The following is a 25,908-nucleotide window of genomic DNA, read 5'->3' as shown; positions in this document are numbered from 1 at the left end:
ATCAGTTTGTTCTTCAGCTCTCCTGATCCTGAAATCAACTTGGTGATACCAAAGTGGGAAGGGCTGTTGTGTTGATAAGCAGCTTTGAATGGTGCTGTGCATGCAGTTCCTAGCTTTCTGAACTTACTTTTAAGATACTGTAACAGACATTTGCAAGCCTGCTAGGTTATTTCAAAACTGGCCTGTTGGGCAGCAGCATCTGAGATCACTTAAATTTCTGAGGAGGCTTCAGCACTGGTTTTTCCAGACATATGCTCTATTAAATGCTGGCCATTTTTCTCTCTTTTCCACTTGAGAGAAACAAACCTGCTCTACCTGGCTTCCCCAGGTTGCTGGGGCTGTCCTTTGTAGCTTCAAGACCATCTTTCTCAAAGCTTCACCCTTGCGTGCATTCTAGATTTATGGTTCTGAAGTCATATGCATAGCAAAGAAGTATTTTCTGTGAGACTTTAAAACGTTACTTTGGTTTTAGTTATCTGCCTTACTGTCTGTCATTCAGCTTAGTTTACTGTGCTGTTTGCTCAACCTACAAGGGTTGTCTTGTTTTTCCTACAAAAGCCTAATCTTTCTGTCTGTCTGTCCTTCTGACAGGCTTCATATTTTGTGTTGTCCTTTTTTTTTCCACATTCTTTTCTGTAAAGGCTTAAAGGGGGGTTCCACTGCACCTCCCCATTCTCTGCCTTATTTATCATATATTTTAGTTGCATCAGAGCACATTCATTCAAATTTATGTCAAGTAGATGATTGAGGAATCCTGTATCTGCATGAACATATCAGTAGTGGATTCCACGTTGACAAATATTTCACCTGAAATTGTTTCTGTCATTAAAACCTCACTCAGGAGCTTGTATGTAGACAAGTTTCCCAGTCACTATAGTTGTGATAACACTGTTCTTCTACTGTCTATTGACGTTGTCTACCTGGATTGCAAAGCCCTAGAAAAGCCTCCATGTGAGGGACTCCTCTGTCTTCATTGCTTGGAACTGGAGTAGCTGAATTTAATTGCTAGACGCTTCAAAACAGACAAGTGTTCAAGAAGTTACCAAGTGTTATGGGAGGTTGAGCCAATTCAGCGGATTCTCTTTTTGCCTCTAAAAATGAAATTGGAAATAGTGCATAGTTCAAGCAGAATATTAATTTAGTGTGTAATACAATGGAAACTCAGTGCTTGCCTAGTGTATTTTTTAAATTTTTAAAATGAAAATATTTTTTACATATTAGCCAATTAGGGGTAGTCTGTGTGGGATTATTTTATGAAAGGCAGTGGGAAAATTCTGAAATAATTTACTCTGCTGTCATTATGCAGTTTGCTGTGAGTTTTTTTTTAAAGCATGTAAATGAAATATTTTTTTATTTGCACAATTATAGTGTTTTAATAATACAGGTGTCTGATTTTCTCCACTTTGAGTGAAATGCTAATTCTGATGTTATTTTATTTTTCTTTAGCCAGAGCAGAGGGTAGTTATGGCCTAGTGTTAGTTTGAGTTATAATGACAAGGTAACATTTTGACCCTCATCTGGTCATCTGCCTAAAAGTGTGCTTTTAGCAGTATTTTCAGTATAAATATTATTAAATGTATACAAACGAACAAACGTATGTCCAGCATTAGTTGCTAGGTATGTGGTGTGCATTGAGACAGATCCCAAACATGCAGAGCAGCGTGTTATCTTACATAGCAGCCTCTTCTCTAAGTACAGTCTGTAGGTTATGTCTCAGCCCCTTTGTAAGTATGAAGATACTTCAAGGTGGTAGCTTGTTAATTCTTGTTTCCAAAATATACTGTGACCTGTGACTATATCCTGTTTTAATGCTTTTGAAGCTAGGAGTTGTCATATTACTATAGATAATATTGCTCTAAAAGGTACAACTGTCTTTGAGACGTCTGTCATGTACATGTTGCTGATATATTCAGAAAGTATTGGTGGTACATAAGCCAGCTGTAGATATTGTACTCCATAGGTTTATTACTGGAAGATGTATGAATATTGTTGGCTCTATTTTGCAGGGTTTTGCTGAGACTAGATCCTTCTCCAAATGACTATGAAGAAAATACAGTGGAATTGTTTGGCTTTCAGTGGGTTACTGAAACGGCATTAGTTGAATCCTGCGAATTTCTCTTTGGATTACTTAGGTATGATAGTGTTTATTTTATAATTAATCCACATCTGTAATTATATCTACTGGGTGTAACAAACTTTTCACATTTTTAATAGTAACATCATAAAAGACTGTGGGTTATGCAATCCATCTAAAAAAGATTAATGCTGTCTGTTTAATGCTCCAGTAAGTGATGGATAAGACACAGATGGAATTGCAGGAAGAAGTACATTGTGTCGCGGATTTTTAATATTATGTGACTTATTATTAAGTTTCTAAGTAGTGTGATGCATATCTTAGGCATTACCAGATAAAAAAAAAATTAAGTATAGTTATTACAACAGAGTGTTGGGGTTAATTTAGAAGGCTCTAGCTTCAGAATGTATGAATAGACTATGTAAGATTTCCTTGAATGAGATTGTGCTATCCATATAATTGAAGTTGTCTTTTGAAGATTTTTAGTCCTTTTTTGTGCATAAAGGAAAGTGGAGGTGAAAAATCAAATACTATAAATGCTGGATGCAGTGCTTTCTTCAATTGTTTGGATTAGGATAGCTTCAGCAATCTTTTCAGATACAGTTACTCAGTCTTTGACTAATTCAATGTAGATGCTTAATCTGGTCAATGCAAATACACAGATCACTGATAATCCTCTTTGCTACTGATAATCCTCAGGATGTACAGCACATACAGAGAGTGGATGGGAGAAGTGCTTTTGTATGATTTCACAAATATATGTGATGTATTCCATCGTTCCTTTCATCGCAGTGGATTGGTCCATCCCTTTAGGGTATGACCAAGGATATGATGTGCAACGTGGTTAATAGGGTCTAGCTTATTGGAATGTGATGACATAGATGACTGGAAGTGTATTAAAACTAGTATTATTTAGCTTTGCTAAATAATTTAGCTAGAAGCTTTGATGCAAGCTTTGACTCCACTGTGTTTAAGAAAACCCACAGTGTTAAAAAAAGTGCTAATGGGGGAGATATGATTAAGTTAAAAGTTTCAGCATTTAGTCTGATTTATTAACTGTTCATTAACATAAAATCAGTGGGCAGTGGCATAAGAATGTTGAATTAAATGGCTATTTTTTAAGGTTTTTTTTCCTGTAATGTAAACTGCTTTGTAATTGTAATAGAAATGAACATAAGGCATAATGTCTTTTATTGTGGTTTTTAAGCTATTTAAGCTGTACATGCTTTAAAACCTACTGACCTGGTAGGAATAATGGATTTCAACTAACTTGGATATTGAGAGTTTGGTTGCTAAGCTGTCTTTTGGTGTGACAAGTCCCTCTGCAAAGACATTGAGTTCATTTGTTCAATCATAAAATGGAACAGTTTCATTTATAGACCAGTTGACAACTGAAAGTAGAACTCCTCCTTTTTCCGCTGTGGAAATCAAATGTGTTAAGTACAGTTACAATAGTTTTTGAGGATAGGGTGGGTGTAAATAGTTAAATTTATGGAGTATAGTTAATATCTATGTTTAAATACATGCTTACAGAAACCTAGTCTTTTTTCATGTCCAAGATTATACTTAATATTGAAATTAAAAATCATTTACAATTTTTAAACTATTGTAATAAATAATAATAGTATACTACAGAACTGCAAGTTAAAATAGTAATTTCATGGTAAAAATTCTTACTTATGGGTTTTCTTATTAAAGAAGTGTGAGGCAAAGTGAGTGAGACCATGTAACCATTTAAGTGGGTATACTAAGATAGTATATCTTTGATTAATAAACAGAAGTACCAGTTTACCTGTCAGAATGTGTATTTGCAAATCAAATGATTTAATGATTAACAGCCATGAGGATCAATCTTTGAGGTACAAATGCAAATTGAAATTAAAATTGTTTATTTAAATAAGGGTATTTTTGTTATGTTTCTTTTGCCCAGTTTGTGCTTTAATTTTATCAGCCCACTGTATTCTGTCTTTTGTCAATTCACTGGAGAGTGTTTTTCTTTCCTTTTTTTGTGTGGCTTCTTTCTGGTACCTTCCTTCTCTATTCTCCAGTCTCAAAAGCCCTATTTCATAAAGTCCTCCTGCTTTTCAGATTTCCTCCCTTTTCACGTGATTGAAATCCTTGAAAAATCCAGGCAGAAATTCAGGTTTGATTTCAAGACAAACAAAAAACAAAACTCTGCAACCCACCTAAATGATGGAAGGGTAGCTGACATGGCTTTATCCAAGGAAGCAGGGAAGAGCTAAGGGAGATCATTTTACTGTGTGTTTGCACTTTAATATGCAAGTTACAACCTGGAGTTTTGTGTCTTTTAGATGCTTCTTATGTCTTTTAGATGCTTTCTAGTTTTCAGGGTTTTCATAAGAACATTTGATTTGTGTCATATCCAAGTAGCCTATTTTAGAATCCTTCGGTAGTTATTGCTTTGATTGTATAAGAAATGAGGCAGAGAGCTCCCTCCTCATTTATGCAGCATTTTCTTTCAAAAGTCCATCTGACACAGTTGTGCTTTTCATATATTCACTTTAATACTGCTTTATCTCTGTGGAGACTCTACTGGAAGACCACTTGCAAATAACAGTTGTTACAGAATATGGCTGAGTAATACCTATGCTATAGCTTTTTAAAAAATATTTGTTTGCAGTGGCACTTAGCTTCTTTAAAAATGTTTTCTTTCCTCTCCAAAACTGAGCTGAGCTTTAACTTTTCTAGAGACACCTCCTTTTACTCTACTGTATTTGTTGCTGTTTATATTTTGTACTGGAGTTCAGCCCCTGACCACCCAAAGCAAGAAGCAGGAAAAGCTGCTGACAGAATGCACATTCACAAGTGGATTAATTTAGTGTGTACTGAGTATATGCCATGAGGGCTAACTTTTAGGTTTATTCTGTGGTCAAACATGAAGTTGAGTTATGCTTGTGGAAAGATCACTTGCAGGGAATGGTTTTTGGGGGTTTTTGTCTGTATTGTTGTTTTTTGCCTTCTCCAATATTTAGCCAATTGTTATAGGGGTTTTTTGGTACTGCGTTTAATGATTTAAAAACAAGCAAAAATTCTATTCAAGGTCATCCCTTCACACTTGGATGTGTCCATTGCCTTCCACTAAAACTCTTTCCTAAGTTACATTTCCGTAAGCTTTTTCTGAACTACAGAACAAGAAACACTTACCTTTCTCTGTTCCATTTTGACCTTACTAAAGTGGAGTTAAACAACTTATATAAATACCATTAATCTTTGTTTTTCTTTAATTAGGCAACAGATACACGCACTGGAAAACCTAGTACAAATGAGTTCATCTGATTTTGGTAAGTTTCACAAATTTAATTTGACACTGCAATAGGCATGTGACTGCCTTTTCATTACAGAAGTAAATTCTCACAGATCACACTTGTGCTTTGACTCTTGACCAAGGGCTTTTGGAGTGTGCCTCAGAACAGCATATAAGCAGCATAAAACTGTGGTAAGGGTAGAAATATAGGCAACCAAGTGATGTAAGACAGTAGGGAAATAGACTGGAAATATTGGGAGTCAGTTTGGAACCATATTTGCCTGTATGGTAGATGCACAGGGCAATCCTTACTCACCTTAGTGGGGCATTTTGCATTAATTTGACTTAAGGTGTCACCCCTAGAGCAGAATTTGGCAAAACTATTAACTCTTTTAATTAAAAATGGAAGATTTCATCAAACATCCCAACAACTATTTTAGTTACAAAGGTAGTGGCTTGGGATTTTTTTCAGTGTTCCCTTGGCTTACGTTTAAACGAGTTAGTTATATTTGCTTAGTTTAGAGTTATTTACAAACTTAATTTATCTTTGCAGTGGGATCGATAAAATGGGATCACTACAAAATGCTTTGTTTCAATTAAATACTGAGGCATGAGAAGCAGCATGTTTCTGAAGGATTATTGCAGCCTTGGGCTTATTGTAAGTTGAAGGCTGAATTACTTAGCAAGTTGAGAAGCTCAGTAATTACTTAGAAATAAACTGTCTATAGTGTCTTCTTGTTACAGATGAAGTGCTAGTGTTCTATGAGTGTATAATTTTACACATTACTGTTATTTTGTTTTGATATTGACATGTTCTGCTGTTTAAATAATTGATGTGAATTTATCATCAAGCTTCTTTCATATGCAGTTGTTGATAGTATCTTAAAAATCTAAATTTTTTGACGTAAATGGAAATAGCCTGTTTTAAATTACATTTGAACTTCGATATTGTAGCTGGACACCAAGAAACTGTTCTGTAGTTCTTTTTTTCTCTTAAATTTAAGCACCTGTTTGGTTCTCTTCTCTTCTTTGTATCCTGTTCTTCCACTTGTCAAATGAGCTAGTAAAATGAAGAACTTGAATTTTGTGCTTTGCACCAGGCTTTCTTTCTGAATCAGAGCAAGTTACTGATTCAGCTGTGACTCAGTTCCCTATAGAAGTGGGCTAGTAGTAGAAGGGTGTATAAGGATTGAAGTATTTAAAGTGATCAGGCAGGGTGATGTTAGGTATTATTGATGTCTTAAATAAATGTGCTGTCAAAACTGTTTAAAACCCCAGTTAAGAGTTTTGGCTCAGTAAATCTATGTTATACTCTGTGTTTATATAGATACCAATATTGTACATTTGATTTCATTTCCTATCAGTCTTGATGAGCTTTGAATACTTCGTACTGAGAACAGTGTAATGTAGAAGCCATGTAAAAAATACTGTAACATAAAATTTTGCTTAAGCAGAACTTCTGAGGAATTTAGAATACAGTATTTTTTATTGCTACAAATCAGCAGTAACATCTACAAATAATTGCTTTAGAACAGAGTGAATCGATCCTCTTAAACTTGTGGTTCATTACCATGGCAGATGCTATGGCTTCTGACGTGGTGCAGGTAGGCTGTACACTGGAATATTCTGGTACTTGTACCAGTTGATTTGCTTTGCCCCCTGAGTGTTGTTGCTCAAAAGATATTGAGATAAGCTTGTATGCACAAAGCATTATTTGTCGGGTCTGTAACAAGTGACTTATGTGAACTTCGAGGTTAAGGGGAGAAGATGGGGGAAACAAAAGGGAGAGTGAGAGCAAGATTAAAAAAAGGGAAGACTCCCCAGTGGTCAGCTGGGGGGAGAGGAGCAAAGACAACTGTCTTTCCCTGGATGTGCAGTCCAGTGTAGTAGGTGACCAGGAGTTTGCCCTGCATCTCCTCTAGGGTGATACAGTTTCATTTGGCCCTGCTAAAGGTCCTTGTTTGATGCTTGTATTTAAGATGCTCTCAATGATCAGCATGTGTGCAGTCAGACTGCTTGGTAAGCCTTTGTGTGTATATATATTATTGGGCAATAGTTATTTGGTATTTAAATGACATATTTGGTTTGTTATGCACCAAGTTTCATCTTTCTCTAATATAAGCTGAAAGCTACAAGGCAAGGTGTAGGAAAAAATAAAGAGTGATTTTCACACAGTGGCAATAACTTCCAGTGAATCTCTGCTCTTATAGGGGTGTTTGAGCTTGCAGGTGCTAGGTGAGGATGGTAACACCATAAGAACAGCTTCAGAGAACAAAGTCAGAATAACTGCCTGAAAGGACACAGAGCTGCAAGTGAAAGGCAGGATTTGTGAATGGGTGGCTCTTAGCATTATACATCTGAAGGTTCTGTGCAACAATGTGATGCTTCCAAGGAAAAGTTACAAAGTGTATTTACAAATAAGTCCATCAAGAGAAAAGGGGGCTGATAAACTGTTTTACCAATGTCTTTACTGAAGGTGTCTTGAAAGCAGTCAGGAAGCAGGGCAGTAGGGCTGAATGATTTCTTCTAGCACTCAGTACTGCCCTCATCTTTCCTGAGGGCCTTTTTTTCTATCTGTATCTGGAAATGTGCCTGAGGATGGTAAGATAAAGAATCCCTCTGGCAAGATGACATTTAGAAGTGGGTGTTTACCATCAGTTACCTCCCAGCTTGTCCTCAGAGAGTGTCTTTCCAGTGGTCTGGTTTAATTACTGTGGAGAATGCAAATGTTAAACGAGCCATGGTGTGGTCACATCTGCTTTAAGCTATTGATCTCTTTTACTTCAGGTCAAGCTGCGCGCTTGCACTCTGAAGCAGAGAGCATCAGGCATCAATGTCTTAAGTTTTTGCACTATGTGAAAGTTTTCATCTTCAGGTGAGATTTACACACATTTTACTAACTTGAGTATCAAGCTTTGTGTAGGTGATTCTTACTGGTTTTCTGATTCTGTGTATTTTTGTCTACATTCAGGTATCTGGAACCCCCTAAGGTGGAAAATGATGGAATGCTCCATCCTTATGAAGAACTAGAAGCTCAGTTACCATCGGTGTTGGTGGAAGAGCTTCATGCTTTGACTGTGCACACTGGTCACCTTTGTGAACTTCCTAGTAATGTTCTGGCAGCATTTACTATTCAAAATCAGGCAAAGGTTGATGTCTCTTTAGAATTTTAATTTTTTATGTGGCATTATGTATTCTTGATAAATTCATAAATTTTGGCTTAATATAAGTTAATCTTTCTGGTTTGGGTTGTTTTTTTTTTTTCTTTATTGAGTGCCATCCTTTACTTGGCATACATAACTAATGAGATCTGGATTTGCTGTTGTTGTTTTTATTTATCTATTTATTTTCATTCTATAGCTTTAGAATTCTTCCTATACTATACAAATGATAATACCAGTTACAGGTAGATAAGTAGGCTTGAATTAGCATAGCTTGTTTAAAAAAATTACTTGGTGTTTGTCTGTAGTAATGTTTAAAATTTCTGAGCTTCCCAGTAGGAGGGGCATTTTTTAAAAAATACATTCTGAAATCTGACTCAGAATGGGTAAAGATCTTGTATACAAAGAAAAGTGCAGATGTGGAAGGAGGCACGGCAGCATTAAACACTAGTGAAGTATACACTGTTAGGATTTGTGCATACACATATCATAGCTAATGCTTTGAAATCTTTTATAAAGACAAGAAAGGAATTTCTGTCTTATGTTGTATAAACTAGTATCTGGAGAGGAATGATCAACTGAGAAGCAGCATTTTGAGTCTTTCTTTGTTTAGCTTGTCAGTAGGGCCACTGTTGAGCTGATGAAAGAAACAGTAATTTCAAGTAAACTCCAAAATTTTAGTATTCTCTTCCTTAAAGTTATTTCAAGAGCTCACTTCAGCAGTTTGTGTGCTACCTAATACTTTTCTGTAAAGAAAAGGTTAAGTAAGGGTGTTGTAATTTGTGAAGCTTGAATCAAAACTCGATAAATAGCCTCTTACAGACAGAATTGTAATAAAATTTTTTTGTTTGTTTCTTTTTTTTTTCTTGAACGGAGTGGCATGTTTGTATGTTACATTGCATTTGATCATAGATATCCATAATGTTCTTTGCAGGCCATCTTAGAATGTCAAGTCCACCCATTACTCCAGCACCTGCATGTTCTCCCCTAAACCGTGTCCCCACATGCCACACCCATATGTTTTTGAACACTTCCAGGGATAGTGATTCCACCACTTACCTGGGCAGCTTGTTCCAAAGCCTGACCACCCTGTCTTAGTACAGTATTCAGAATTCACTAAAGAAATGTTAAATATAAGTAAATGTATTTCTAATTACAGGTCTTTCCTCCATCGTGGCACTTACTACATCTCCATTTGGATATTAACTGGCTAGTATTAGAAGTTCTTCATGTACTAGGTGAAAAACTGATGAGTAAGTATGCAGGCTTTTTTCTTGAACTTAATTCTTTACATATGACTTACCTAGTTTTCCCATCTTGATTTGTCCAGAATCAAAACTAATTATGGTGGTTTTTAAGCATAGCTGTATTGAATGGGGTAAACTCAAATATGGTAAATGTAGGTTCTTTGTGAATCATCATGTGGCTCAAATTAAATAAAATTGTATTAGGAATTTGTTCTGTCAGAACAAAGATCACAAAGTTCATACTCAACTGGTGCAACATACTAAATATTTAATAACAATGCACTTCTTGACATCACAAATAAAAATGCATTTACAGATATCCAGAATGCATAACAGTGAATTTGATGAAAACAGTGTAGGAAGTGTCCAGGGATGGACCAGAACAAGGATTCTCGGAGGAGAGAATCTGTATTGTTAACCATGTGCAACACTAAGAAAATATTGAGCAAAAGAAGAAGCCTCAGTCAGGAAAGTTTATAAAAGTACAGCAAGAAAAGGGCAAGGCAATATCTCTTAAAAAAATTTTTATAAGGCTTTAAAAGGGCGAAAAGTAAGTTGATAAGAGTAAGCTGTTCATTGAAGTTAGATTAAAAAGGTCATAGAATGCAATTGTAAAACTAAATTTCAGAGTAGTTCAGTTTGCTGAAGAACTGTTAAAATACAGAAGAGAACTTCATTTGCTTTGTGAGGCTTATATCTATTTTCCGTGTCTATTCTACCAGAATAAATCACAAAAGTGTGTTTTCTTCTATAATCAATGTGTCACTGCAACCATACCTTCCCTCATGCCTCCCAATTATAAATTGTCAATATAAATTCCAACAGGAATTGCAACAGTTGAAGTGATGTTGAGGTATAGAAAGAATGCAGTATATGTTTAGGCCAGTAACTGGTGTTGAATCTGAACACTTGGATTAGCTTTTGCCTGCTCCGAGCGCTGTCACAACACAGCCTTGCTCACATTAACACATTTTCTCTGTTTCTGCATGTCTGTGTTACTGGATAGTGTGTGGGTTGGCTTTCTGTTCTATAATTCTAAGTTTCTTTTATGATCCATTGTGGGATAGCCTGTTTTCCTTTTTTAGAGCATTTTGGAGAAAGGGTAGTGAAACTGTTGAAGGAAATGTATTCTCCAGAATTCAGTATTTATTTTTAGATAATGTTCTGAGTAATAATGCAGTAATCTAGCTTTGTAAGACAAAGCTCATGATTTTTAAGAATAAAATTTACTAGTCGAGACAGTAATATCTTTGCATATATTATCTTGTATTCTTATGTGCCTTTTAGAATTTCTTAGGTTTTTATCTTATTCTGTAAAGTGTTCTGAGTGGAAACTTCACACTGCCGAGACCAGTGGCAGGATAGTGGGCTCAGGGCTTCACCTTACATTTCCAGGAATAAAATACAAGCTCATTCTACGTATCATCTGCTCCACTGGTGTCAAGGGGGTTGTACTGTTGAAAAGCTTGTGGGATAAGATCTTGCAGCCTCTTAACTTTACCATTTCATCTGTTAATGCCTACAAATGCTCAAGTTGGAACATGATCATGCCAGCTTTTTACATCAACACATCCAAAGGAAAGTGTTAGACCTCTCCAGAATTGTTTGTCATCAGCTTGCATATCTGCAAAACATGTCATGATTCCAGAACATGCGCACTGGCATGTGACAAAGAGGAACTTGCAGATAAATAAATCTTTATTCCTCTGCAAAATCTGTGCCAATAAAAGGCTGTAAAGTGCCAAGCTTTTTTACTGTCAACCTGAATAATACCAGATTTCCGTGCAATGATGAAGGGATTATCTTGAATTTAGGATGAGCTTTCTCACATGAATTTATAAATTAAAATTACATACAGGTCAACAAGCCCATTCTAAAATATATATGTATTAGAAAAGAAATCCTGTCTGTCTTATATTCCTACAGCCAAACCTGAAACTAAACAGTTCTACTTTTCTTCTGCGTTTTAGGACAAGTTGTATATGCTAACCATTTCATAAATCTAACCGGAGAGAATTTAACCAGTATCAGTTTATTTGAAAAACACTGTGGAAATCTCATATCTGATTTAATAAGCTTGGCTATCAACAAGTATACAAAGGTAACTCTTTTTCTTTGTATAGAACATGGGTACTTAGATGCTTGTACTGGGAACCATATGAATTGGGTATTGCACCAGTGATAGATGACTTCTTACTGCTTAGTTCTAAATGTTACGTATGGCTTTGTATCTCCATGTTTTAAAGAGTGTTATTTGTTAGGAGCTCAAATTGTGTTATATTTATTCATGACCATCTGGCAGTTGAATGAGAGAGTAATATTGAAATGCACTGTGTACAGAGCAGAAGTGAGTGCCACATTTCCTAAGTTCAGTATTCCAGGTTTAATGCCAAACATGGCACAGTCTAAAAGGTTTAGATAGATGCAAAAAAAAAAAAGTCTTTTCAAACTCTCTCAACAGGAACAAAAAGAGAATAACACTAATCCTGGCAGTAAGCTAACTGGACACTTAGAGAATGTCATATTACAGTTTATTGTTGCAGTGTGCCTATTTCCACCACCTCATCTTTTTGTTACAGCACTTCTGCATTTGTCATGGGAAAACTTGTCCATCTCTTCTCTTTTTCTTTTTCTTTCCTTCCATAGCTGCAGTATTTTTCTCACTTGTTTTGAGCACTCCAAAGCTAGAAAGTCGTAATAACTCCCTATAGCAGCCAGTAAAAGAGCTGTGTAATCTTCATGTCATTGTGAAACCTGCTTGAGATGGACATGTGTGATCCATAATGCAGAGCTGAACTCTGAGAAGAAGTAGCAGTGACCACTGTATAATTTATATTTTCCTAGTACAAAAACGTAAAAAATAGACTCCCTCTTCTTCATATTACTTTTGAGGGTGGGAGGAATGGCTGTACTAGCATTTGATAACTGTTCTGTTAAAACACCTTCCTGTAGAGAACTGTTACCTTTTAAAATCAGTATTGATCTATTAAATTATCAGATAATACTGCAAATTTTTTCTGGTTTGGCCAAATATATCCTCTGAGAGAAGGCAGGCCGCAACCAGCCCTCCCCCACCAGGTTCGGGAAAAAATAAATTTTCCTCGAAGGAAAGTGCAAGAGATAAAAACTATTTATTTAACAAACACACAGGAAAAGAATAATAATGCTAAATGATAAAACCTCTCGCTCTGCTGAAAGAAACCTGGGAAAATTCTGAGTCCTTCCGTAGATCTCTCTCTCCCCCTCCTTGGAGCTGGGATGGGGCGGTGGGCCCACCTCCAGGGCCAAGGCCTCAGTGGAAATTCCTCCTGATGTATTCTGATGTTGAAACAGTCCAGCAGAGAAAAAAAAGAAAAAAACCCAACGTCCCAGGAAAACAAAAGTTCAACTCTCTGTCTCTCTCCGGAGATAAAAAGGAGCTGAAAAACTGGCCGAAAGCAAACAGGGTCCTTTCCCCACTCTCGCTCTGCTGCCGCAGCTGGAAAAAAAGAAGTCTCTATCTCTGTGTGACCTTGAACAAGCTGTAAACTGCTTTGAAGAAGTTTTGCTCAGGTTTTCCTCCTCCCTCTCAGCCTCAGTTTAAAAGCACAGAAAGGCACAAAATTAATTCCTGGGCATGGGCAGCAATAGGGGATACACATCACAAAGTCACCCCAAGACATTCCACCCCTTATCTCATATCATTGGCTCAATGCCCAAAAAGTAATTTCTCCCCTGACAAAAGGCAAATAGAGGAGAATAATGTTTTGTAAAAGAAAATTCAAATAGTATCTGTTGAACATTTTGCTTGATGGTAGGCTTGGAAATGACAGATGATAAAATGACAGATTTGACGTACTTTTACAGAGCCACATAACAAAGAGAGAAGATTGTTCTGCCACTGCTTTTTCTTAAGCTCTCTCTAGGTGTGGGCCACAGCTCAAATTAGTTCTATTTGACATTAATTTCTGAAGTGAAGCTTGCACTTGAGCTGGTGACTCCTATAGCATGCTAATCATTGCTAATGACGGAAATAGCATCCCTCAAAATTGTTGAAAATGCAACTAATACCCCTAGTAGGTGACACCATCAGCTCATCACTAAAACATGTCCTTGGGCTTTTGGCTGAAAACATTCATGAGTGCAGCTCTTAACATTTATGGATATCCCTGGAAAGAAAGACATAAACTCTAGTCTTCCAGACTGATATTTTCAGATTGGTTTCTTGGGCAGCTCTGATATTAAGATGCTTGACTTGGATTGTGTACTGAGCCCAGTGTGCTCTGAGACATATTTGCCAGAGAAATACATATCTGTGGATATCTTCTGTCTTCAGCAGCCACACCTGTGGCACCAGAGCTTTATTGTCCCAATGGCATCACAGTTTGGGGTTTTAAACATTCTTACCAAGATGCTGAACTGAGGCTGTTGCAAGAGGAAGTCCAGAATATCTCTGAAAACAACATATCTTGGCTATCCTTAGTCTAAATAATATCTGTATCGTGTCTTGCTTTGCTACTACTACCCAGAGTCTATCCTAAATGGATACTGCACATTTCCTGCAGAAGAGATCCTGCAATCTTGTAGAATAGCACAGTAACAGATGCAAACAGTAGATGAAGAAACCTTGTTGAAGAAACCTTGCTGCAACAACTGGTAGTCCACCTAGAAAGTATGAAACTCATTTGTAAGATAGTTTCTATGCCTAAAAATTCTATAAAAATCTCCACTGCTACAGTAACAAGTAGACTGCTCATTTCCAATGGGTCTCTTTTGCTCTTTTGTGGTATGTCATAACCAGAATTATTTTTGAGGCACTTCAGTTTTGGGAAGTTAGTAGTTAAATAATGAATTTTCTAAGAGACTTTAGTGGTCATACTGTTTATTCTCAAGATAACATTTACATGAAATTAGTTCAGGTTGTTGAGAGATTCCTGTAACAGATCTTTAGCTAAAAGTGTGGGGAGAGAGAAGGCCATGTGAAGTACTGTGAGTATATGTGGAAAATGAATAAAGAATTATTTAAAATAGGTCTACCATGACAATTTCATAGGATAAACAGGATTGTTGAGAGAGAAAAAACAAACTGTCACATTTATATATACATGCAAGTTCATATTTATAATTAAATGTTCAGTATTTAAACCTGATTTGGAGCTGTATGAAACTGTAGTTGTAAACATATTATTATGTAACATATCATATGGATGATAAATAAGAAGTTTGCATCCTAATAGAATATTATACAGATTTGAAACTATTGGTGAGGTACTTGTTCTAATTGTGAAAATGTGGGTTTTTAGTCATTCACTCCCACTTCTGTAATGTCTCACACAGCCACTGCTGTCATGGGCATTGCATATTTTGATATAACTTTTAATTTACACTATTAGGTTTCCAAATTTAGAAATTATTTTAAGTGCCAGTATGATTTGAGAATAGTGCATGAATGGATCAGAAAAAACAGAAGGATATAAAAACTCAGGATCCATCTCATCAGATGTAGATGTCTAGGAGTTAGTTGGCTAAACTAGTCACCTGAGGTACTTTCTATTGTCATGGAAGGATAACAACAGTTCTGCAATGAGTGAGATTAATTATTCTCTAGGTACCTATTCCCCTCTGTTTGCTTTAGAGAGGTGTAGGTTGATTATTCAAACTTGGACTACTCATTGTTTAGGGATAAAATGAGTATAAGCTGCTTTGTCTTCACTCTTTTCTTTCTACATTTCTGCCATTGTGTCCTTGCTGAAGGTAAAAGGTGCTGAATTATGTTATTTAAACAAAGCTTTTCACAATTTTTGCCACCTCTGAATACAGTTCAGTGGGTTCATGTGTCTTAGGATAGAATAAGTAAAGTTTTGTCTATAGTATGATTATTTCAAATACAGTTCTGGTAGATCATAAAAACATAAAAGCATACAGAGATTTTTTTTTATGTATTTAGCAGTTCCTTTTGCTGTTTTGTTTCACAATTCAGGGAATGTAAAATTGAAAGATGAATCACAAGAAGACTGTTTTGCATTTGAAATGCATCAGTCTGAGTGAATTTTGTTAAATATGGAATAGTAATCAAATAACGTACATGACTTGAAATATGCTGTTTTCTGCATATTAAAAGAATGCCTTGCAGTAAATTTACCGAAAAGCAGATTTTGTGAAATGTTGTGGGAACATTAACATCCTCATGCCAACAACAACATATTCTACTAGCATTATGCCTAGTCATTAAGGATTTTTCAGTTAAAAATAACAATAATAGCTATTAAATAATTTGAAATCTTTTTCTTCTCAGGAACATAAAGAAAATCTAATCAATCATTTTCTTTTCCCTACTGTCAGACAATGAATCAGTATTTATTGTTATTTCTTTTCATTTAGAACATGGAATGCTGTTTTTATTCAATTAAATGGTGTTTGAGAATGTATCAGAAGAAACTAGGAAATAACGCAACCTGTAACTTATATAGAATTGGGAAAGAGTCTATGTTGTATGAGAGAGATATTTCGGATGTTGGTGAAATAATTCACCTTTGAATGTGTAATTGTAACTATATTATTTACCTGAAAAAAAAAAAACCCTCAAACCAAACAGCCAGGACTAGAGGAAATATTGATATATAAACCACAATTTTAAAAACAACACTTCTGTGAATAGTTTTACTCTATATTCTCTTTCAGGTGCGACCTTCTGAGGCTCTTACTAGTAGCCATTATCCATGTACCTGCATTAAAGAACTATGGATTCTACTTATTCAGCTGCTGGACCACAGAAATAAAGGGTCTCATACAGAGGTAAAGGAAGAATACTGTTACATGTGCAGTAAGGCCACCAAATGTTCCCATATGGCCATGAACGTGCAGATCTGATGGTAGAACTGAACCTCATATTTGCTCCAGGAGAACTGCATGCTAACTGATGCCTTGGGCCACTGTCTTGAATGTGCATGAAGTCCTGGTTCTAGGTTTGCAATGTACTGTTGGATTATGACCTAGGTCATTGATAAGGAGTGCTCCTAGTGCTAAAGAAAGCAAAGCAAAGGAATAGACTGTGAAAGTTCCATTCTTTTTATGGAAGAAAAAAACACAGAAAGCCATGTTTACTTATTTTTTTTTTAAATTATTTGCAGTTTTTGTGATATGTCATGCAATGACTCATCTCCAGGCATTAGAAATATGGGTACAGTCAGAACAATGATCCAACTAGCCCATGTTTCTGTCTTTGTTACCCATCTATACAAGAACAGCCTGTGTATGGTTTTGAATCTTGTAGTTACTGACTTCTCTAGACGCCTCCTTATACTTCTGTTGGAAATCAGCAAATCACTACCTGTTCTTCTTCGTTATACCAGTACAACCTTATATGCCTCTTCAGTTTGTTCTTTTTTTATCTGATATATCCTACCTTCTGCCTTTTGTAGGCTGAAGAGTCTTACTTCTTACAGTAATTCTTTTTTTCAGGTGCCATTGTTTTCCTGTGGTCATCTTTGTCACCCTTCTCTGAATCTCCTTCCATATTACCATATCCTATTTTGAATAACAGAGTGCCAGGATTGCATGCAGTATTTCAAGTATGGGTTAGGAGGCCATGTGATTTTATACATTGCATAATGATGTTTTCTGTTTTGTTCTTTTCCTTTGCTGATATTTTCTAGGATTTTAATTTTTCTTTCTTTGATGGTTGGAATTGAATTGATGTTTCTCTGAATGAATATTAAGAAGTGGAAAAATCCTTTGAAAGTTTTCTGAAGTAATCTTTATAAGAACCAAGTGGCCATCTGTGCCATGAGTACGGTTCACTTAGTACAGAATTAAGTACTTTACAGTAGAGGGTTTGCACTGATGGCTGTTTACTTGTTAATGACAACACGTATAAAGGTGGACAGCACAAGTGAAACTGTGTTGCTGTTAAGCATTTGCACTGGCAGTAGCACTTTGCAGCTAAGTTAGCATCAGGACCCAGGTAAGGTGGGTGAAATACACGTGCAAAGAAGTCCCAGAGAGCTTCGTTAAAACTAAGAAAGATAGGCAAAGCCTGTAAGAAATAGTAACATTGTGTTATAGACAAGGGTCTGAGTCAAAGAGAATTAATCAGTTTCTCAGTGCTGGAACAGACTGTGACAAAACAGAACTTCTGTTTGCTGTCTTTCAGATTGATTCTCTACCATCTACTATATTCCTTTTGGTTAGGTTAGTCTGGAACTAGAAATTTTTCAAAAATATGCTATAACAAGTCTTCATTAAAGAACTCTAACCTTTCTCTTGTGAGTGTTGGAGCACCATCCTGTCTGCATGTCATCAATCCATCTGCTTGTAATTTTGCCTGTGAAGTATTGCAGTGCATTCTTCCTGGTGACCCAAGCTTGTCCTTTCGCATTGCTTTCTACTGACATTTGAGAGGGGACTTTTGAAGGTAGCCCTGAGTTTTCTGTGGTAACACTGACCACTGCTTTTTGTCATTTTCTTTAAATGGCTCATCTTGCTTGTTCTCTGTAAAAGCAAATTAATCAATAGGACAGTGTTGTAGAGGAAATTGTTAGCATAGGTTTTGTTATTGAACACAGTTCAAATTAACTTTTGTGTTTTCTACAGGGTTTCTGGAGCTTGATGAACACAACCCTAAAGAATATCTTTGAACGGTCAAGTACTTCTGAAAGTGTGTCTGGGTTTGAAGCAGTTCAATGTAAAGACCCACTGAGTTTTAGCTGGTGGATTATGAGTCATCTGGCACCACTCTACCAGTTCGACCGTAATGGAAATCTAGATGAAAAGGTGGGTATGCTTTTTTCTAAATACTTAAGAGTTATTATAAGTGATTTTGATCTCTTTGGTTATTTTTGTTGACAGAAAACAGTTTGTTTTCTAATGCAGGAATTTTCATACTCTTTAAAAGAAGTTGGTTTTAGGTTTGTACAAGTTGGTAAATGTTCTAGGAGCCCCAGACACATTCATGTTATACACAAGATATTCAGTAGAGAGCTGCATGAAGGAAACTTGAAATATCCCAACTAGTTAGTAGCACATATACTTAATGATGTAGCATATGTTTTAAGACTGTCTGCCTGCAGCATAAATGCTTCACTGGGTTTGTTGTTTTAGGAATTGAACACATTCGTTTGTGCTGTATGAGCTATAAACCTCAAACATTGACTGTGTAATTATTAATGCCACTTATTTTTTTAAAGTGGTAGCTCTGCTCTGGATAAATTTCAGTCTGTCTGTCTGTCTTGCATTGCCTTTGCATCACAGCAATAGCATCGTAACATGCATATATATTTGTGTATACAGCTTAATTTTTATGTTGGTGTGCTACCAAAAGACACTGTCTAATGACTTAAAGTTTCAGTTTAGGAAACTTGCACTTGCTGAGGCAATTCATCCATTTTGAGATGAATGACAGCTGACAATTTTTCTTAATTGTCTATAGAGGAAGCCTATTAGAAGCGAGTGAGATAGATGAAGGCGCAGAAATTGGGGTTTTTGGGGTGTTTTTGGTGTAGTTTGTTTTGTAGTAGGTTTTCACTCTCCAGTAGTGCTTTTTGAACTAGGGAGAATCTGGTCATGCCATCTTCTGTTGTTTTTCCTTCTGTTCTTTTATCCTGTTATCGTTACTCTTTTTTTCTGTTTGTTTTGGTTTTGATTCTTTTTTTTTTTGGCAGGGGAGGATGTTGGTGGTGGTCTTGTTTGTTTGGTTTTGGGGTTTTTTTGTCTGGTGGCTTTTTTAACCTTTCAGCTGCATTGCTCATATTCCCTAACTTGCCAAGCATAAGCTCTGTATGGTGTCTTCCACAAACTGGGCTTAATTGCCCTTTATTGTGAATTGTCTTATTTGTAATTTAACGTGCATATTAAAACTGGAAAGGCTGTACCCTCTTTCTGTTAAAATCTGTCCTGTGATTTCCATTCCTGCTTTAGGAGGAAAGGTTAAAACCTGGAAACATGTTTGCGAACTGTAAATCTATAAAAAGAGAAGAATGATCACACTGGTTGAGCAATTTGTTTTGATAACTTAAAATCCTTCTCCTTGTCTTTAGATTTTTAAAAGCATTAGTATATAAACAGAGAATGAAATAAAAATGTTGAAATTCTGTGAATACTTACAATCCTAAGTAAAATTAGATTTTCCAATAAAATTAAGAATTAGTTGGGTTTTCTGATCTGCAAATTTGTAAAAAAAATTTAAAATGTAGCAAAGGTGTGCTTGAATACTTAGTTGAAAAACTCATGAGCGTGTCTGTTCACTAGAGGACTTGGCCCATGTGGGATGCTTGTGCTGCTTCTCTTTGCCAGTTGACAAATCCTTTAGGATGCCGTGGCTGGCAGCTTGTTATCATGTGGCAAAATGAAGCAACTTCTTGCACATTTATACAGTGTAAAGTTGCAGACCAGGTCTGATTGCTACACTGCAGGTTGTCTCAAGTTTCCCTTGGTTTTGCCCCGCTACTACGTGGGTGGGGAGAGGGACAGAGTCCAAAGCGTATTATAGAGGGACCTTGGAAGATAGAATAACTACACTCACTCTTTCTTAGAAAGCGAGGAAAGGTTATTCCTAAGTTAAATACAGAAATCACACATTTGTACTTGGTTTCTTATATTTAATGCCATAATCCAAATACAGTGATACTGATTATTTTGATCATTGTGGCTTTTTTCCTGTAACTCACACTGATAGATACTATGTATTTAGCCTCATGAGAGATTATTTTTTTTTGCCCCAGGCATGATATTATTTACATAAGCCAAAAAAAGATGTAGAATGGAAAAAAGGATTCCTGTTGTTGTTCTTTTAAAGTAGGAATCTGAGACACAGTGACAGGAAGTGACTTGCCCAAGATTAAATAATAATTTTTCCTTAGAGCCTACCTGGGAGAAGAGAATTTCCAAGTCTTGATTTGTAAATCATGAGACTATCCTGTGCATGCTCCTCTTGATGTTTCCAGTAGTCTATGTTCAAACTGTTAGCTGTGCTTTGCATTTCTGAGTGTTACTTTGAGTTTGTCCAGGGATCCCTGTTCTCGTACAAAAGAAATCTTATCAGTAACATTAGGGCCTTTTCACCCACAGTAATATAATCTGTCATAGACAGTTAATAGTAACCATCCCTTTAGGTCCTGTCCCCCTCCTTGAATTGCAATGTCAAATATTTTTTGAACATTATAAGGTAAAATAGTCTGTGATATGAATTTGTGAAGTCAGTAGAATTACATGAGGACTCAGTGTAGTCCTGTTTTGTTGATTAAACATCTGATGCAATGGCTTTGTGACACATGCTTTCTTTTAATTAACTGTGATCAGAGGTGGGAGGGTGATGTGTCATAATGATGGTTATTCATATGCTCTAGCAAAAATTGCCTCTAAGCCTATGTCATCTGTGGAAGATTTTCAATTTTTTAATGTGGTCTCCATGGCCGTAAGGTTGTTTTGAAAGCTTTTAAAATTCTAAATAGGTTTCAGACTTGCTTCTTTTTATTTTTTCCCTTTTAGCTCATATAATGCAATTTCAAATATGCAACGGTTCATATATATTGAATATATATTTCACATACATGAAACCACATTTTTAAACTAGAAAATTTTGGACAGATTTCTTAGAGACTGTTCGGTACATGTCTCTTTCCATATTCCCCTGTTCAGGTCCCACTTCACTCTTCTGAAAAGCAGGATTTGTATATTTAAAACTCAAATGGGACCTGTTGAGAAATTTGCTACTTCTGAACGTTGCAGGGGTCAATTTTAATATCCTATGGGCTAAGGTAATATAGTCAGAGTTACTTGGGGCTAAGAATTCTTGCCTTTGAATAGAATAATCTGAAATGACTATGTGGAAAGATATGCAAACATGGACTTCCAGCTAAGAAGCCTAATATTGCTTTTCCAGGTTAGTCCTTGCAAAAGTTTCTTTCTGCAAATTCAGCTCAAGCTTTGGTTTTAGCAGCACTTTTATGCGCTGTAAGGTCTCTGGGTTCTGTTGATTTTTAGGATTCTCTGGGGGTGGAGGGAGGATGTTTTAAGCCACGAGGTTTGGAGTTGAAGATGTAGATTCTACATATTCTTTGACAGGGATAGACTGTAAACAATGGTAAACAGGTGCTGTGCTGTATTGCCGGTGCAGTAGGGATTACTGTTTGGATCTAAATCTATTGGGATTTGAATGAGACAAGTCTTTTAAAATATAGATACAATTGTAACTAAAAAGAGTGCAGCAGGTGGTTGGTGCTCATCCTTCCTGAGTTTGGGCTGAACCTGCGTGCACTCCTGTAATCAATCCCAGTTGGTGTCAGGAGTTTGCCCTAGATTACTCCAAGATCTTGTAAGGTGATCTGCAGACAAGCTGGAACTTTGGCAATAAACACCTGCTGTATAAAACATGTGTCCTTGGTCTATGGTACTGCTAAAAACATGTGCTAAGCAGATTGATCCAAACATTCAGTGCTCTCATAGATATTTAGCGTAACTCTAATATCTACTCATGGCTGCTAAAACTGGCGTTTTAGCAGTTCCTTAGCTTTACTTGAAATCTGCAGTAGGATGTTGCCTGTGTGTAGGTATTCACGTAACACCAGGCTCTAAAATACAGCAGTCAAAAATCTGATGTAAATACTGGCCAGATCTGTCTGGAAATGCTGGTTGTGTACTTCCTGGATTTACCTGTTATTGAAGTGCTGCCTTTACTCTTTCGCTATCTATTGATGCAATGTCCTCTCCTGACAGGGTGCTAGCTCTGGTTTCATGCTACAGAGCCTTAGGCATCAGTAACAGCTTAAATCCTGTTCACCACCCCAGGCATGATGTGCCATCTGCTGTTCTGGCACAATTATTAGTGTCCCTCTTCTGTGACCTAAGTCAGGCCCTATTCCTTTTTTCATTCTTTCTTCTTCTCCTAAAGCTCTGTGTTGATTCACTGTTCTTGCTCTGAGTCCCACAAACAGAAGTACCAGAACTACTGAGCAGTGGCATGCTACAGTTGTGAGGGCAGAAAGAGGAGCTGTCAGGATGAGGAAGAAGCAGTGTGTATTTCTTAACTGATATGGGTCAACTTCCTGAATCATGCAATTACAACTTTAGTGTAACTTTCTGTAGATCTGTCCTTTCATTTATATTTGTTCCATAAACTGTCTATGGACTGTGACTTGATAACTAGTTGTCTTTCAGTATTCTCTTTTTCTTGTGGTGCAAAAATGTAAAGTCACCAAGTAGTCAAATACTGTTGGATGAGTATTAGTGCATTTTTTAAAAGAATTTGTTTTTTAAATTATCTTGGTACTTTCTGGAGTTCTGTGTGAAACTGTCACCAAGTCGCACCATTGACTAGTTTAATCAGTAGCAGAGGAGGATGGAGCACAATGGTGTTGCTGCTGGAAAGTAGTTATATTTCAATTACCAAAGCATAAAATGCTCTTTATTGTAAGTTCTAAACTGATGTTTAAAGGACAGCTATCTGCAGAATAATGTACAAGGCTTAACAGTTCTGGTAGTGGAGGAAACAAGTAAGGCAGGACAATGATGGAAGTACTATGTTCACACATCTACTTATCTACAGAAGCTATATACATAGCTGAGATGATTGTTGGATCTCCTAGAAATGTAAATGTGTTGGCCTGGTTGCCTTTTCTTTTTTCTCGAGAAAATGGCCTTTGTTGCAAAGCCTTCTACCCTTTTCTTTTCCACTTTGCATAAATAAATGGAAAAGCAAAAAAGCAAGAAAATGTGAGATTGTACATTTTTTCCCTCTCTTACCCCTTATAGCTTCCTTTTTACAGAACATTAGAGCAAGAAACTGTGAGACATACTGCTTGGACTAATAAAAAATGCCTGAATGTTTTGCTTCTCCATTAAAAGTGAAGGCTGGGATTGCAAATGAGTCACTTAAAGTGGTTGCATACTTTTTGGTTTTGGCATTTTATTAGCTTTCTGAGGGCTAATTTTTGGGACAGATATTGATTACTCTCATATAACAGAAAAGCTCTTTTTGATTATGACTACAGTATGCTGTCGTGACATTAAATATTTCTGGAAATATTTTGCCTGCTTACTTTCATGTTACTACACAGTGCTTCCTGTAATAGATACAAATGCTGTTTCATGTTGATAATTATTTTTCAGAAACCTGTAAGGGATACAAATGCTATTTCATGTTGATAATTATTTTTCAGAAACAGAAGGAGTCCAATTGGAAATTTGTGGAAGAACTCCTTAAAAAATCCACTGATGCTCAAGTAAGTGTGTCAAGGAAAGAATAATGAACAAGGAAAGTGTCAGGATACTTTCAGGAAAATATAGTGCATGGAACAAAGTCCAGCTAACAAATGTATTTTTGGAGTTGTAGTGTTTTTATCACTGGTAAATGAACAACCTTGACATAGCTGAACTATGACAGTGTACAGTTCCCTCCTTGTTAGCGGTTCCACTTGCTTTAAAGTGCTTGTGCTTGATGCTAAATTGTCAGATAAAGAAAAAAGATAATTATCCTGGAAGGGTAGTATGTGGCTTCTCAGACAAGATGTATTCAGAATAAGAACTGGATGCTTAGAAAATGTAAACCAGATACTGAATGTAAGGATATCAAGTTGAGGAGACATGATGGAGGAGATAGTCAGTTGCATTGAAAATTCAGCTATATCCTCATCACAGCAGGAAGGTGACTTGCCTTGCTGAGCAATTTGTCTTACAGGCTTGAATCAAACTTTTACTGATAAGGTTCTAGTTTCTGAGCACTCATTTCATACCTTATCATTTTTCTTTCTGCAGAACTGTTAATGCAATGCTTCATGGCCCAGAGGTCAGAATTGACCTCCTTTTAATATGCTTTTAAATATGCTGTTCATAAAGTTTTTTTAAGTAAGTTACATTGTAGCTCTGTAAATTTGTTCTGAAGTTGCATGGTACAAATTGCAAATGTTGTATCAGCAATGCCTGTAAAAATAATGTATTTGTGTATGTTTAAGACAACATTAAATGTTTATTTTTTCATTTGCTCTATGAAATTTATTTTTTCATTTGGTGTATGAAATTAAGAAAAATCCTGCAAAGTTCTGTTGTTGAAAGCAGAAGGGGAATCAGTTCTTTCAATTTTTTTAATTATTATAAATGTCTTGTTTATGGAGTAGCAACAACTGTAGTTAAAGCTGGAATGTAGAACAATACTTGTTACAACTATGATTTCAGCAAGAAAATATTTGTGGTTGTTAGGAGAGTTGAAATGATAGCATGATGTTTCAGGTTTTTATTACTCTCTACATAAACTCTAATGCTTGGTTATGTGGTCTTTCAGCTTAAAAGATTAACTCTTTTTGAATGATTTTACAGTATATGACTAAAAATACAAACTGTGCATATACATTAAAACCACAGTGATGATTTTACTTATTGGATGCTTACCATTCTGTGAGAGAAACTGCAGAGATTTAGATAAGATCCATAAAAACTGTGAGTAGCTTATTAGCCACCTTCCTATGTTGCATCTTCTGTATGGCAGCAACCTGAGACACAGTAAAAAGACATTTGTATTTAACATTCTTTTCTTCAAAATAATCCCCTTTTCTTGTGAGTGTTTATTATTTTGAATAAAGCCTACTTTGAAGCTGAACATTCATAAAATACACTGTTTTTGATGCTTCTGTTAAAGTATTGAACTGTAGACAGTTTAGAAAAGGAAGTTAAGTGGCCAAGTTCAGAAGACTTGTATATTGAGTCAGTCATGATACAGTAGTATGAAGCAAATATGTGTTTTAATTTCCAAAGGCAACCATTGTTGGAATTAAAACAAACCCTCATTTGCCAAAGACATGGTTGTAACTATTACCAACCATCTAAGGAGCCCATCTAGTTTATTTCCTTTTTTTATTTGTTCATTATTTTTTCTTGCATTATGAAATTAGCTGCCCGAGAGAAGTGCTCCTTGGGGGACATTAATTCCTATATGTGCATGCACGAGTGAATGTAGTACTTTATTAGAAACTACATCCTGCTCCCTATCCCTGCACAGCAGCCTTCTTGACAGTGTCTAGGAAGGAGAATTCTTTTCCCAGTAGACATGTCTATCTCCTCTGTTGATTTGGCAGCTTCAAGTGACCACTCCTACCTTTTATCTTATGCTTTTGCATCTCTTAGGTATTGTTAAGTCCAGAAACTGTAGTAATGAGAAGCACAATGAGATATCAAGAAGTCAATAATGAAATGGAA

General features: G+C 36.2%; 1 protein-coding gene across 2 annotated transcripts in view; it reads left to right on the top strand.

Annotated features, from left to right (window-relative positions):
- Positions 1-25,908, top strand: part of MMS22L (MMS22 like, DNA repair protein) — a 90,940-nt gene that overhangs the window by 1,838 nt on the left and 63,194 nt on the right. For both annotated transcript variants that reach the window (XM_048297185.1, XM_048297183.1), the window contains exons 3-11: positions 2,007-2,132; positions 5,324-5,376; positions 8,127-8,214; positions 8,311-8,488; positions 9,660-9,753; positions 11,718-11,848; positions 16,408-16,521; positions 18,319-18,498; positions 23,880-23,942. In XM_048297185.1, the coding sequence (XP_048153142.1) occupies positions 2,007-2,132; positions 5,324-5,376; positions 8,127-8,214; positions 8,311-8,488; positions 9,660-9,753; positions 11,718-11,848; positions 16,408-16,521; positions 18,319-18,498; positions 23,880-23,942 (1,027 nt within the window). The remainder of the gene's footprint in view (positions 1-2,006; positions 2,133-5,323; positions 5,377-8,126; positions 8,215-8,310; positions 8,489-9,659; positions 9,754-11,717; positions 11,849-16,407; positions 16,522-18,318; positions 18,499-23,879; positions 23,943-25,908) is intronic.

The sequence above is a fragment of the Corvus hawaiiensis genome, chromosome 3 (assembly GCF_020740725.1).
Source record: "Corvus hawaiiensis isolate bCorHaw1 chromosome 3, bCorHaw1.pri.cur, whole genome shotgun sequence".
Taxonomy (NCBI): Eukaryota; Metazoa; Chordata; class Aves; order Passeriformes; family Corvidae; genus Corvus; species Corvus hawaiiensis.
The sequence above is the reverse complement of the archived record's forward strand: the minus strand, read 5'-3'. Positions and strand labels throughout refer to the sequence as shown.